This window comes from Vitis riparia, chromosome 11 (genome assembly GCF_004353265.1).
Source record: "Vitis riparia cultivar Riparia Gloire de Montpellier isolate 1030 chromosome 11, EGFV_Vit.rip_1.0, whole genome shotgun sequence".
Classification (NCBI taxonomy): Eukaryota; Viridiplantae; Streptophyta; class Magnoliopsida; order Vitales; family Vitaceae; genus Vitis; species Vitis riparia.
Window position 1 is genome coordinate 9,704,058 of NC_048441.1, and position 13,223 is coordinate 9,717,280.

At 37.1% G+C, this 13,223-nt stretch overlaps 1 protein-coding gene and 1 long non-coding RNA gene across 5 annotated transcripts; one reads left to right on the forward strand and one right to left on the reverse strand.

The window, feature by feature from the left end:
* The first annotated feature begins 1,110 nt into the window (after positions 1-1,110).
* On the forward strand, positions 1,111-5,260 carry LOC117925704 (putative GDP-L-fucose synthase 2). 4 transcript variants are annotated; one of them, XM_034844783.1, is made up of 3 exons: positions 1,111-1,200; positions 1,408-2,368; positions 5,005-5,260. In XM_034844783.1, exons 1-2 carry the CDS (start codon positions 1,182-1,184, stop codon positions 2,361-2,363), a joined length of 975 nt encoding a protein of 324 aa, XP_034700674.1. In that variant the 5' UTR covers positions 1,111-1,181; the 3' UTR covers positions 2,364-2,368; positions 5,005-5,260. The 4 variants fall into 4 exon arrangements, with proteins under 4 accessions (XP_034700674.1, XP_034700673.1, XP_034700675.1 ...); XM_034844782.1 differs by having other exon boundaries at positions 5,051-5,260; XM_034844784.1 differs by lacking the exon at positions 5,005-5,260 and adding an exon at positions 3,103-3,350.
* A 4,902-nt stretch (positions 5,261-10,162) lies between these two features.
* Positions 10,163-12,724, reverse strand: LOC117924881. The gene is made up of 2 exons (XR_004652863.1): positions 12,482-12,724; positions 10,163-10,423 (listed from the first exon to the last, which is right to left on the reverse strand). It is a non-coding gene; the product is annotated as an uncharacterized LOC117924881 (long non-coding RNA).
* Between the last annotated feature and the right edge of the window lie 499 nt (positions 12,725-13,223).

The following is a 13,223-nucleotide window of genomic DNA, read 5'->3' on the forward strand; positions in this document are numbered from 1 at the left end:
ATGCATCCTACGAGATACAAGGCCAAAGAACAAGTAATCCAAACTTCTCAACAATAATTTTCTCTCATATTTTATTTTACTATGAAAATTATGAAAAATAAATAAAAACAATTAAATAAAAATGGATAAATAAATTAAAAATGCATAAATTTTTATCTAATTTTAATTATATTTGACTTCTTTCATATTTCCATAGTAAAAACAAATATATTAAAATTAATTTTTCTTAATATTTTTTTCTTCCCTAATTTTGAAAAATTGGGGTAAATATGAGAGAAAGAAATATAAAGGAAAAGTTAAAAAATAAATAAATAAAATTAAGGGAATTAAGTTGTTTTTATATGTTACTCCAAACTCATTTTACTTTTTTTTTTCTTTATAAAGATTAAATAATTTAAAAATGTATACTTCTAACTAATTTTAATTATACTTTATTTTCCTTTTTATTTTACATAGTAAAACCAAATATGACAAAAAAAATTTAGATATTTTTTTTTCTTAATACTTTTTTGAAACCAAATAACCTTAGTAGTTTACCAAAACCAAACATAGTGTTAGTGTTTTTTTTTTCTTCACCATTTTCATGGTATTCAAAATTTCAAACATAAAAAATCAATTTTCTTATTATTTTCCTTTTTTTTTAATACTTCCCCAAAACCAATATAGTTAATATCTATTCAATAAAGTTTTGTTATGTTTGATTCTTGAAATTTTTGAAGGAAATAAAATAAAAAATAAAAATAAATGAAAATAAATTTAAAATTAATAAATCAATTATATATGTTTTTTTAAATTCATTTTAATTCTTTCAATATAAAAGATCAACTAATTTGAAAATACGTAATTTTTAAATAATTTTAATTTTATTTATTTATTTTTTTCATGATAAATCACACTTTAGAAAATTATTTTCCTTATTTTGCTCCCGTACCAAACCTAGTATAAGAAAAACATCGATTTATTATCCTAAACTATTGTATTTTAGCTGCGGTAAACCTCATAGTCATATGATGGGCTTTGGAAGAGAAAAGGAACAGACAGAAAGCCCAAGATGAAGCCCAGTTGGATAAGCGTAAAAACTAAAAACTGAGAAGGCATGGCAGTTGGAAGGTCAGAAGTTGACTCACCCAATCTCACTCTCGTTCTCACTCCCGTTCTCTCTCCCACTCTAACCTCCGACAATGGGAAGCTCCAATCACGGTACAATCTTTCTCTTTCTCTGCTTTCTGTTTGGTTACTGGGAAACTGCGGGAAAAATTAATTCAGAACTTGCAATGTTACAGCATCTTGGGTTTTTAATTCTTGAACAACATGCCATCCTTTCCCTCGATTTCTCACCCACCAAAGTGGGCTTAATGTTTCAGATCTTCCAACCAAAGCCCTAATTCCGTCTTCTTTCTCTCACAGGAACTACTGTGGACTCTTTCCTTTCCAACCAATCCGCCAAGGTCTTCGTCGCTGGTCACCGTGGTCTTGTCGGCTCCGCCATCGTCCGCAAGCTCCAGCAGCTTGGATTCACCAATCTCCTCCTCCGAACCCACGCCGAGCTCGATCTCACCCGCCAAACTGATGTCGATGCCTTCTTTGCTGCTGAAAAGCCCCAATTCGTGATCCTCGCCGCTGCCAAGGTCGGTGGCATCCACGCCAACAAAACCTATCCCGCAGATTTCATCGCCATCAACCTCCAAATCCAGACCAATGTGATCGATTCATCCTATCGCCACGGCGTAAAGAAGCTACTGTTCTTGGGTTCCTCTTGCATTTACCCTAAGTTTGCTCCGCAACCAATCACCGAAGAAGCATTGCTCACGGGTCCATTGGAGCCCACCAACGAATGGTACGCTGTGGCGAAGATCGCCGGGATCAAGATGTGCCAGGGCTATCGATTGCAACACGGTTTCGATGCGATCTCTGGCATGCCCACAAATTTGTACGGCCCGTATGACAATTTTCACCCTGAGAATTCGCATGTGTTACCGGCATTGATTAGGCGGTTTCATGAGGCAAAGGTATCAGGTGCGAAGGAGGTGGTGGTTTGGGGCACCGGATCACCCTTGAGGGAGTTCTTGCACGTAGATGATTTGGCAGATGGAGTGGTGTTTTTGATGGACAAGTACAGTGGGTTGGTGCATGTGAATGTGGGGAGTGGAAAGGAGGTGACGATCAAGGAGTTGGCTGAATTGGTGAAGGAAGTGGTTGGGTTTGAGGGTGAGCTTGTTTGGGATACATCAAAGCCCGATGGGACACCGAGGAAGCTCATGGACAGCTCGAAGCTAGCAGAATTGGGATGGGTCCCAAAGATAGCACTGAAGGAAGGTCTTGTTGATACCTATAAGTGGTACTTGGAGAATGTCAAGCAATGATGCAGGTGATTATGTCTTCTTCAATGGGCTATCAATCCTTGTTTTATGATCTCATAATTTTTATTACTTTTAAATCATGTCCAGGTCAATCCACATTTATTATGTATCCACCATGTGAAATTTATTATCAGCAATGCTTTGTTGTTTGGTCGTCATTTTCTGAAGTGATTCAGCAGTTGTTGAGGAAGTAAAAATGGAGTTCTTTGTTATTTATAATTGATTCAATTTTCAGATGGTTTTATTATAGGGTTGTTAAACACTATTTATTTATTAAATCTTCCAATGGCATGACAAACCTTTATTGGTCTGGAAATAATATGCTTTTACTCCTTAATATTGCATGAATCTTCCTCACTTGTTTTCTTAATTAGGATTTCTATCTCTCTATCTATCTTCTAAATTGCTTTCTTCCTTTCAATGTGCTTTGGATATATGTCAGCAACTTTGCTGCGTAAACCTATATGCCTTTTTGGCGGCAATTACAATGCCATCTCTAGATGCCATGATTTTTGCATATTTATTCATAATGTCGATCCTTTTTGTCTGACTGTGATTCTTATGTTAACATACGAAATTTGATGACCTCTTTGGATTTCATATTTCTTTCTGTCTTATATGGAATGCAGTAATAATTTTTTCTTCAACAAAGGAAATTTTTGCATTTTCTTTCTAGTTGCTGATTTTCAACGATTGAGTAGAAAAATAGAGAATTAATTTGGCCATTCTGGTCATTTAACAGAGGCAATGTTTTGCATGGAACCTTCCAAGAGCTTGTTCAGTAGATAAGATATGCAGCTTGCTTTTCCCTTTTTCTTAATTCTTTTCCATGGTTTGGTATCAGAGCACCTTATTTAGTTTCTTATTGTTACTCCAGCCATGTTTTTTTTTCTTTTTTTTTTCTTTTTTTGAAACTATTTTTCTCCAGGAACTCTGGCTGCTGATCACATGCTTTGTAATTCTTTTTTATTCTATACTACTTTGATTGGATCAAGTTATCCCTCCAACCAAACACCAAACCAACTCTCCTTGCACAAACCATTCATCCATTGATGCTGTGTAATATCTAATGTCAGCACTGTAGCATATCCTCTTGGTTGAAAGTAAGAGAAGTAGTGTCCTGAGGTAGATTGTGTGTTGACAAGGATTTAAAAAGCTATCAAGGCTTAAGCCCAAAATACTCAATGGGTCTTTATGGATTTTGAGTCTTTGTTGGCTTTTGATATATATCTCTGTAAGAGGCTTATGCCTCACAATTTAATGGATGTTGAGATTTTGTAAGTTTTTGGTATATATTTAATAAGTCTTGGGTCTTGGGTATGGTGCTTCAATTAGACCTTTTATAGAATAAGGGCTCAGCTGGATTTCATTAACTCTTTAAACTGAAATGAGAGAAGGAAAAAAGAAAAGAAAAGAAAGGAAAGGAAAGGAAAAGAAACAAGAAGGAAAAACAGATAAATTGTTCGTTATTACGGTGACTCAGCTCATATATATAGTCATTATTTTACTATTGATGGATAAAGGAAAGAGACCATTGTAGTTGATGAATGAAGAAGAAGAATGAGTGGATATCAACACTGATCTGATCAAGAGGATAATGGAGCAATTGGATATGGTGATGATTCCTTGGGAGATCCTATTAGTCATAGTGATGGGGATGCTGAAAAATATTTTATGGAGGCATGAGAGAAAGAGAGAAAGAGAGAGAAATTAAATCAGAGACTATGGAAAATGACAAATAATTAATTTTCTTATTATTAATTTTATGGTTTTCTTATTATTATATTTTTATGTTTTTTTAATGTTAAAGAAATTCTGGTTTCCTGCAATATCATGTGATCTTCCTTTCAAGTTCTGTATGTTTTTTTCCTCTGGGAATTGATTTCATCTTTTCTATTTATGGCCATGTAGTGTGCCCTATGGCCTTTGTTGTATTCTGCATGTGTACTCTGTTGCACCATTTTGTAAGCACTTTTAATATATTCCTCTTATTTACCTATCAAAAAAATAAAATAAAATTTATAGCCATGTATTATTGTCTGTTTCCATTTCTTTCACAAATGTTTCTTCTTCTTCAGACTACTTTAAGTTCTGCTGCCCTCAACTTTTCTCAGTGACTTCAAAAAGGCACATAACATACTTCATAGGAAAGCCCTGAAAAAGAGCTCAACCCTTGTTTTTCAACCAAAGGGTCCCCATTCTTGCTTTATCCAAAGAGTCCATGGACTCAAAACAACCTCAACAGGCTGTAAGGCAGAAATGGGCTCTACTCAGTTTTTATTTCTGAAGTTTGATATCTTGATTTGTTCTACTTTGTTGTGGCCATCACAAGTGTATCAACTCCACTTGTTTCCCTTCTGCCCTTCACATTGTCCAAATTCAACTGTTGTTTCCTCTGATACTGTTGTGCCATTGTAAATCAAAGCCTCTTCAAGTTTGTCGTTGATGTCAACAAACGCTTCTGCAAGTTATAAACCTTCTCAAATCCACTAGTTTTTTTTTTTTTTCTTTACCTGAGGCCAAATAGTATCCCGAGCTTCTTATTATGTAAGAGGTATTAATTTGGATAATTAACATGCCTTTGACTTTCTTTGTTTGATTTCCTCATTTATCTGTTAATGTGGATCTTGCACCCTTTTGTCAGCTATTTCTCTTCCCAAAGTATATCGATCGTGTTTGTCATTTTCTAGATGGAAAATTTTCAAGGATGAAGAAATGGCATGATTACAAACAATGCATTGAAGTCAACTTTTTTACCTTCTATAAGCAGGTTGTTGGATGTTGTTGAGTGTATGAAGTCAAGTGTTAACTTAATGTTACTATTGAAATGTTGAAAACTCAGCCAGTGGCTAGAGGTCACTTAATGAACCATTTGTTGTTACTAAGATGTTATAACTGAAGCAATTAGACTGGCATGAACAATTTAAAGAGACATTTGAATAAGCATTTCCATGTGAAAGACCTTAATTGATTAGCGTAAATGTTACCCATGGTTTTGAAAGGTGCAAGGTACACCTAACATGTAAAAGTCTCCAAAGGCTTAGGCACAAGACACAACCCAAAGCGCCCACCGAAGCAAAGGTACAACCTGGGGTGCATGTCAAGTTTATTAATTTATGATCCAAAATTTAACCCAAGCAACAAAAGAAATCAAGATTATAAGCATTTAAAGAAGCATCAAACAAAAAACTAATGCAATTATATAAAATTTCAATACACGGTCAGAAATACCAAGAATAAAAGTGTTAGAAAGAAAGAAGAAAATGCACAAGGCGCTCCTCTCCAACAAGCTGTGTGCCGTGGCAGGTGAGGCACTATTGCTAGGTATTTATTGTGCTTGGGCCTAGATATGATAAAGTGTGTCTTCAACAGATATGTTGTTAATAATATAACTTGTTAAGCCAAGTAATGAGATCTGTCTCTTATGGAGTAATATTTCCAAATCAACTAGAAGCTTCTGGTATTTTCTGGTCCCTATTTTTCCCCCATTTTAATAGGCATGTTGGATTCCCAGTGATTGAGACTCGTATTGATCAAGTGGTCAAATTTGATGCAAAGATTGAATTATTTTGTGAACCTATTAGTGGTAGGAGACATTAGCAAGCTGATATATGTTAGACATATAGATGTTATGTTCATGGATTCTGTTGTTAGCCAGCTCAGCATTCCTTGTACCCAACTCTTTGGAAAAAGCTATATAATGCCATATTTTATGATATCAGAAAGGAGATTTTAGAAAAGTTTATGTCAAATTTTCTTTTGGTCATCTAAAGTATGTGGCTTTTCTGATGTTGGTTAGGCTGGTAATTCCATGAGATATGGGATCAATTTCAGGATTTTCCACCTTCACTGGAAGTCTTGTGTGCTGTTAGAAGCAAGAGGTGTAGTTCCATAATGTGAAAAGCAGATTGTTGTTCCTACACTCTGCACTAAGGTGGATTTTGTTTCCTTGTCTAATAAAGCCTTGTCTATGATGTGACTTTATTTTCTTCTATGCAAAAAAAGAGTCCTTGCCTTGAATCCTATGGGATGTTCTGTAACAATTAGGTAGAAGCAATATGCTGGGATCCTGTGTTTAGTTGGATGGCAGTTTAGGAGAGATTTAGAAGGAGATCAATAAGATACTGTAGGCACAGCACACAGGCCCACACTTCAGCTCGACTAAGTGTTTAAGAATGTGAAGCCTAAGGTGTTCTGTTTACGTGTAGCACAGAAATTGGAACGCTAAAGCATGGCTGCTTATTTTAATTTAATAAAGGATATAACTATAATGAGTAAACTACAATGAGAGATGACTAAATATAATGTGGTGTTGTGTTTTCATTCATATCCTTTTATCTGGTACCTTATGAGACAACCCTGTAGCAACCAGAATTTTAACTGGTCTTTGATGCAGCCTTGATATTGCCACATGCAATTACATCAGTTAAACACATAGCACACCACCATAAGGTTGCTGCTTGTTTCAAAATAGAAAGAGTAGTTATAAGGTGAGATAGTGGTGGCTATGAATATTTGGGGTTTTGTATTCTTGTTTTCTCAGCTTTGGATGATCATGCCTACGTCATCTTTTGAGTTGATGAGAGATTGATGGCTTAGATCTGAAAGTAAAGAGACTGAATGACTTAAATACCATATACCTCTTCAAATATATATATATATGGATGTTCTAGATTTCTCAACCTTTCATCTTCCTCTAGTTTCCAGCCAACACCTCCTTTTGTTAAACATTCAAGATTAAGCCTGATTCCATCTTCAACTGGTTTAGATCCCAAAAATACCTTTGATAAATCTCAATATTCTCAAGTTGGTTAAGGTTTATCAGTTGTTTGTTTGCCTTTGGAATATTTGATATGTATCCATCGGGGTACCCTTTTTACAGGAGTGGAAGAGAAGTTTCCAATCTGCAGAATCAGTCAACTTTTTTGGTTTTCTCCTTCATAGGACAGATCAAGCTAAGCTTTTTAACTAATTTTCCAAGCAACTTTGTTTACGAAAATTAGAGGGATTGTCAAGGAGGGAATCAAGAGGTTCAATCTTGATGCTGAGCCTTGGTGACAAAAACATCAGAGTTTAGGTAGTGGGTCTACACAAACAGGTACATATACATCCATATATCTATTACAAAAATGCATCTAACATAAGCAAAATAAATTTGATTATAAGTTACTTGAATAAATTTTGTCTTGACAACAATAAAAAAAAAACTAATTTATTTGTCATTTTTTTCGTAAACAACAACTCTACAGTTTTGGTTATGAATGAGGAGTTAAGAGAAGGTAAATAGTTAGTCCAAAAGGAGTTAAGAAATTTTATCATATGAAAAGGTCAAATGATGGTAAGCCCATCACATCTATGAAAAATTATGGTGATTTTGTTTTAACTTAATCTAGTTTAGTCTAGGCGTACAATTTGAATAAGAACTTAATTACAACTAAATTCTTTATAAATGAAACTTATTCCGATTGTAGTTCAAGCAACAATTATGTTCAAGGACTTAACTCTAATTCAACGTAATGTAAATGAAACTTAACCATAACGTAGTTTTGGTGGCCATTATAATTTAAAACATAAACGTTATGAAGCCCATCGCATTTTTTGTTTCGCCTTGTTCATTTTTTTCAGTCTAGAACATGGTAAGGAGGACATAAACTTTCCTTTGTATGAACCGAAGTTTCTGGGTAGTGGAATGTCCTAGATTTCCTTTACAGCGATGGTATTCTTACTGTGGAATTCAATATCTGCCTCCTGATGGTTGAAGTTAAAACACCGACGGAAGAAGGACGTGCAGTGCTCTGAAGGAGTTTATGACATTGTCCCAAACTGTGATCTGAAATAGATTCAGTGCAAGTACCCGCTCCTCCCTCTACCATTAATTTTCTGCTGACTCCTGGGCAGAATGGCTCAAATACAGTGGGCCCAATCAGATGTGATAGAATTTATAATCTTGCTTGCTATTCGTGACAGCCGCATTCCTTCGTTGATTGATTGTTTTTTACAAGAAAAAAACCCACCTTCTGTAAGGAAAAATTAATCCCTTGTTTTCCACGGCAAAGAAATCTATGCCTTTGTTTTTTCTATCATCAAGAAGCAGGCAGCCACATGTAGGGGCTTGGCGTCTTTCTGTGATATCATTAAAAAGGAAAAACACAGAGACGTGGAAGGTGTTGTTTCTTGTAATTTACTTTGCAGATCCAGTCCGAAAGTATTAGAAATATTTGGTTCATTTGCTCGTCCGAAAACCACAGTTTCAGGAAGCATAAAGTGGCCTCTGTGCGTCCTGGTCATTGCTGTGCTGCTGCCGTGGATTGGGTGGGGAAAAAGGAAAAAACACATGCAAACCTTGGAACATTAGAGCAGAGCTTTTTCTGGGCAATGGAAAATATTTAGAGGTTGCTTTTGTCTATTTTCATCTTTGTTTTTACGAATGAAAAATGGAGGGTTTGTAATCAGAAAGTGCAACTGGCAACATGGGAGAAAGAGGATGTCCAGACGCCAACCATATAAGGGTTCAGCCTTTTTGACAAAGTGGGATTTGGAGGACCAAAATTCAGAAAAGGAGGGGAATTTAAAATAAGCATTATCAAGCATAACATAAATTGGAAGAAAGGCCAAAACTTAAAAAGAGCATTGTAAATTGTAAATTGTAAACCACCCTTTCCACGAAGCCACCCATTCAATCCCAGGTCCTACTCCACCACCCCTCGGGCCCCAACACATGAAGCTTTAGCTTTTGAAAGAAAGAGGAGGTGGCATAGCCATCACGTGCAAACATAAACCAGAAGAGACCAAACCCCAATTGCAGTGCATATTGCTTCTTGATAGGACGCTTGCCCCATGGACCTTGTTCAACTTCACACCACCCCCTCCCCCCCTCTCTTCCTCACATCACCTTTCTTGTCTTTGTCTTTGTTTTTCTTTGTCAGTAATATAAGACACTCTCTCTCTCCACACATGTCTGTGTGTATATATATTGACAGTGCCTAACCCTAGGGACCCCCTAAGCCGGCAGTTTCAGTATTCCCCTCCGCTCCAGTTTGCCTTGTCACCTCAGCCTCTCCAACCACCTAAGGGAACACTAACCACTTCCCCATAACACATTCACCGGAATCACAAACACATGCCTATCATAAAAGAGACAAATGCTCTCTCATCTATCTATCATATGTTTCTATATATGACATGAATGAGTATGAGCATACACATTATTTCAAGGGCAAGTGGGTTTGAATTGGTCGCATTCCATCAATACTCAAACACCCTCGCTACTCCCAAGAAAAAACATATTAAAAAGGGGGATGGAAAAGAAACAAACACTGACAGTATTTTTGAATTAATAGTGAAAACCGTGCTCAGCATTGAAGTCTGCATCATCTTTTTTTTGGGCCACCAAAATAAATTGAACTCACCAACCCTCTCAAAGGGTTTCTACTCTCTATTTATTGCATAATAATAATAATAATAATAATAATAATAATAATAATGGGTAGTTGCTATCTTCTTCGTTTCCTTTTTTTCTTTTTTCTTTTTTCTCTTTGCTTCAAGCAACCAAAGCAAAGATCATAAACATAAAACCAAAACCAAAAGCAAAAAAGCAAATCAAGTATTCATTAGAAAGTAATTGAAAGAGGCCATCCTGTTACAGAAGAACCTTTGCATACCCATTTCATGTAAACATGAATAGCTACAAAGAGGAAAAAAAATGAGAAAAAAAAAAATTATATGACAATAATAGATTGAGCCGTCCCCGCCAATATCACCCACCGCCACCACCACCACCCACCACCCACCACCATTAAATCCGAAGAAGTAGAAGAGGAAGAAGAGCTGGAGTTGCAAGGACATAACCTGTAAAATGGGGTTCCTACAATAGCCAGAGCAGTCCTCAGAAATGCTATCGAAAACCTTGTGCATCCCATGTGTTGACAATCTCATCTCCACTTCCATTTTCCTTTTCCAGGCATCAACACCCGCAGCCCTCAACATTTTCAACCTGCAAGTTTGTAGGGGCTGCCTCCGCCGCTGCTGCCACTGCCACTGCCACCAACACCACCACCGCAACCCTACCATCACACACACGCACAGACAATGACAAACAATCGAAAGAAATAGAAGAATACTGGGTGGGTTCTCAGTTTTCTTACTTCAAAACAGCTCAAAGCCATTATGTGGGTGCATTTTGGTCAAAATGAACATGAATCAAAGAAGAGGTAAACATGGGGTGGGCGTTGTACGAAAATATTTTTCCTCCCACTTTCTTACTTTTTTTCTTTTTTTCTCGAGAAAACCTAATGGGTTTTCTTGTCCTATCTTGAAAACCCCAAAAAAAATAAATAAAATGAAATAACAAAAACAAAAGCAAAATTAAAATGGGAAGAAGGGAGAGGAGAAGACAAGGGGAGGCGTGTAGTGGATGTATAGCGACAGTGAGTGTCTTTAAACATAATGAGGCCAAGTAAATGTGCATGAAACAAGGGAATGGTGGTTTGTACGGCTTTTGCAATATGAGATTGAGATTGGCTTTAACCCGCACAATAACCCCATTCCCATTCCCACCTTACTTGCCCCAGTTTAGCTAGATTTGCGCAAGCAACCTCTGTCCTTTTTCCTCTCTTCCCTCCCTTACCCCTCCCCTTTCTTCACTTTCCCACTTCTCTCCCTCTCCCCTCTGCTTTTCCCTTAAATTATATATATATATATATATATATATATATATATATATATTTTTCGTTTCCTCACACCTCCCTTATCACTTGGCTTTTATTTATATAATTATATTTATTAATTTGGCAGCACAGCAGTGAGCAGTGTACCGAGGTTTATGGAGACGGCCACCAAACACTCCAGAGCTTCACACCTTATAGTCTCAGGCTTTTTAATCGCCTAACCTTCATTCGTTTGTAGTTGTGGACTGGACTGGACTCTATTCCTAGGCGGTGAGGTGGAGAGGAGGCCTAGCTGATTTCCTCTATCAATGCTTTGACCCGTCGGTCAAAGTTTCCCACTCCCTGTGAGGTGGACCGGGGAAAGTGGCTCCCATCTTGCTCCCATGTCAGGGGTGTTTTGGTCATTTGTCCCAAACAAGTACCCCGGATTTTACGTACCCATTGTAACAGAAAAAGTTCCATGACAACATGTGATGGTGAATTTCCATTTTTGGGTCTGGGCAGTTTCTTATCTTTGCACGGGAGACCGACCGGATGTGGCTCACTCTCACCCGGGTACTAGGGGTAAAACAGTAATACTGCCATGGGAAAGCCCATTCCGTGTGGAACCAACAGAGGGAGAGGTGCATGGTCTCGCCCTCTTCTGACCGTTCGATGTGATGAAATGGCAGGGAAGGATTCAGGGGCGGGGGTGTGAGAGAGACAAGGGAGACCGAGCACAATGACCCAGGATGCGCCACGTGTACGGCGATGGAGGCGGGGTAGCATTAGAGGCAATGTAGCTACGTAGCAGAGGAGTGGGAGTTGGGGGTTGATCTCGAAATCCAGGTTCGAGACTATCATAATAGAGAACAGCAAGAGACAGAATGTCTGAGCAAAAGTCAGAAATCAGAGAAAGAGCTATGGATTTTTCCAGGAAAAATAGAGATAGAAAGAGAACCCCAAGAGCAATAACCAATGCACCCAGCTCTCATCACGCCCTCCTCATTAAACCTCTTCCCATACATTTTAAAACAAATTAATTAATTACAAACAAAAGAAAAAAAAAAAGCAAAAGCATTGATGATTGTGGGTGTCTCAAGTGAGGAATATTGCCATACAGAATCATGGAGAAGGAAAGAGTAAGAAAACCCAAAACGAGAAACGATAATCAGATCTGACTCTGATTCAAAGAAAAAAAAAGTAGAAAGATATCAATCGTTTTCGACCCAGATCTTGAAAGATCAAATATGGCTACTGCTTTTTCAAGCTAGTCTGTAAACACTGCCACACCCCATTATTTCTGTAGCAGTAGCAGTGTTCATCAACCTCCATGCTATTATCATCAAAACACCCTCATTATATCATATAATCTTTCATCTTCACTACCCTAACCTGATCATCATCAACCTATAACTCTGAGAGAGACACAGAAAAAAAAAGCAAGAGAAAGAGAGAGAGAAAAATCATGGGTACCTTTCTTTTTCCCAGGAAAAGCTCCAAGATTGTGTACTGATCAGCCTTAATTTTCTCACTCTTGTCCTTCACCATCCCAACTTCAATGTCTTGTAACTCACAAACAGATAGAGATAAGAGATTGAGAGACTCATCATACCTATATCCATTCTCAAAGTGTTAAACCACCTGAATTTAAAACCCCGGAAGATGGTCTGTGGTGACCCAAATAATATTACTATATTGTATACTATCGTTGTATTTTTTTTTTCTCTCCCCAATAAATAATATATATATTTTTTCCTTTTTGCCCTTTTCCCTTAGAAAAGCAAAAGTTCTTCTCCTTGCAGTCGCAATCTAATTTTTCTTTCCGAAAAATGGAGCAGAGGTGTTGTTAATTATTAGCATTTTCTCCCTTGTACAGTCCTGAGGTTTTCTGAGTCATAGTATCACAAAAGGGGTAGGGCAGGTGCCACCATCACTTTATCCATATTATTATTATTATTATTTATATGATTTAAAGTCTATAATGTAATAAATTCTAGAGAAAAAGGGAAACACACGGCTAACCTTTTTAATATTTATTGGCTTAAACTGGTAGGGTGGCAATATGAGGAGTCTGATTTGAATGGGCTTGGAAAGTAGACCTATTAGACAACTTTTGGCCCATGCTCAGGTGAAGAATAGGGTGTGATGCAAACTTCATTATAATAAAATATTAAAATATTATGTTGCAAATTTCCAAATTTCTTGTTACCTTTAC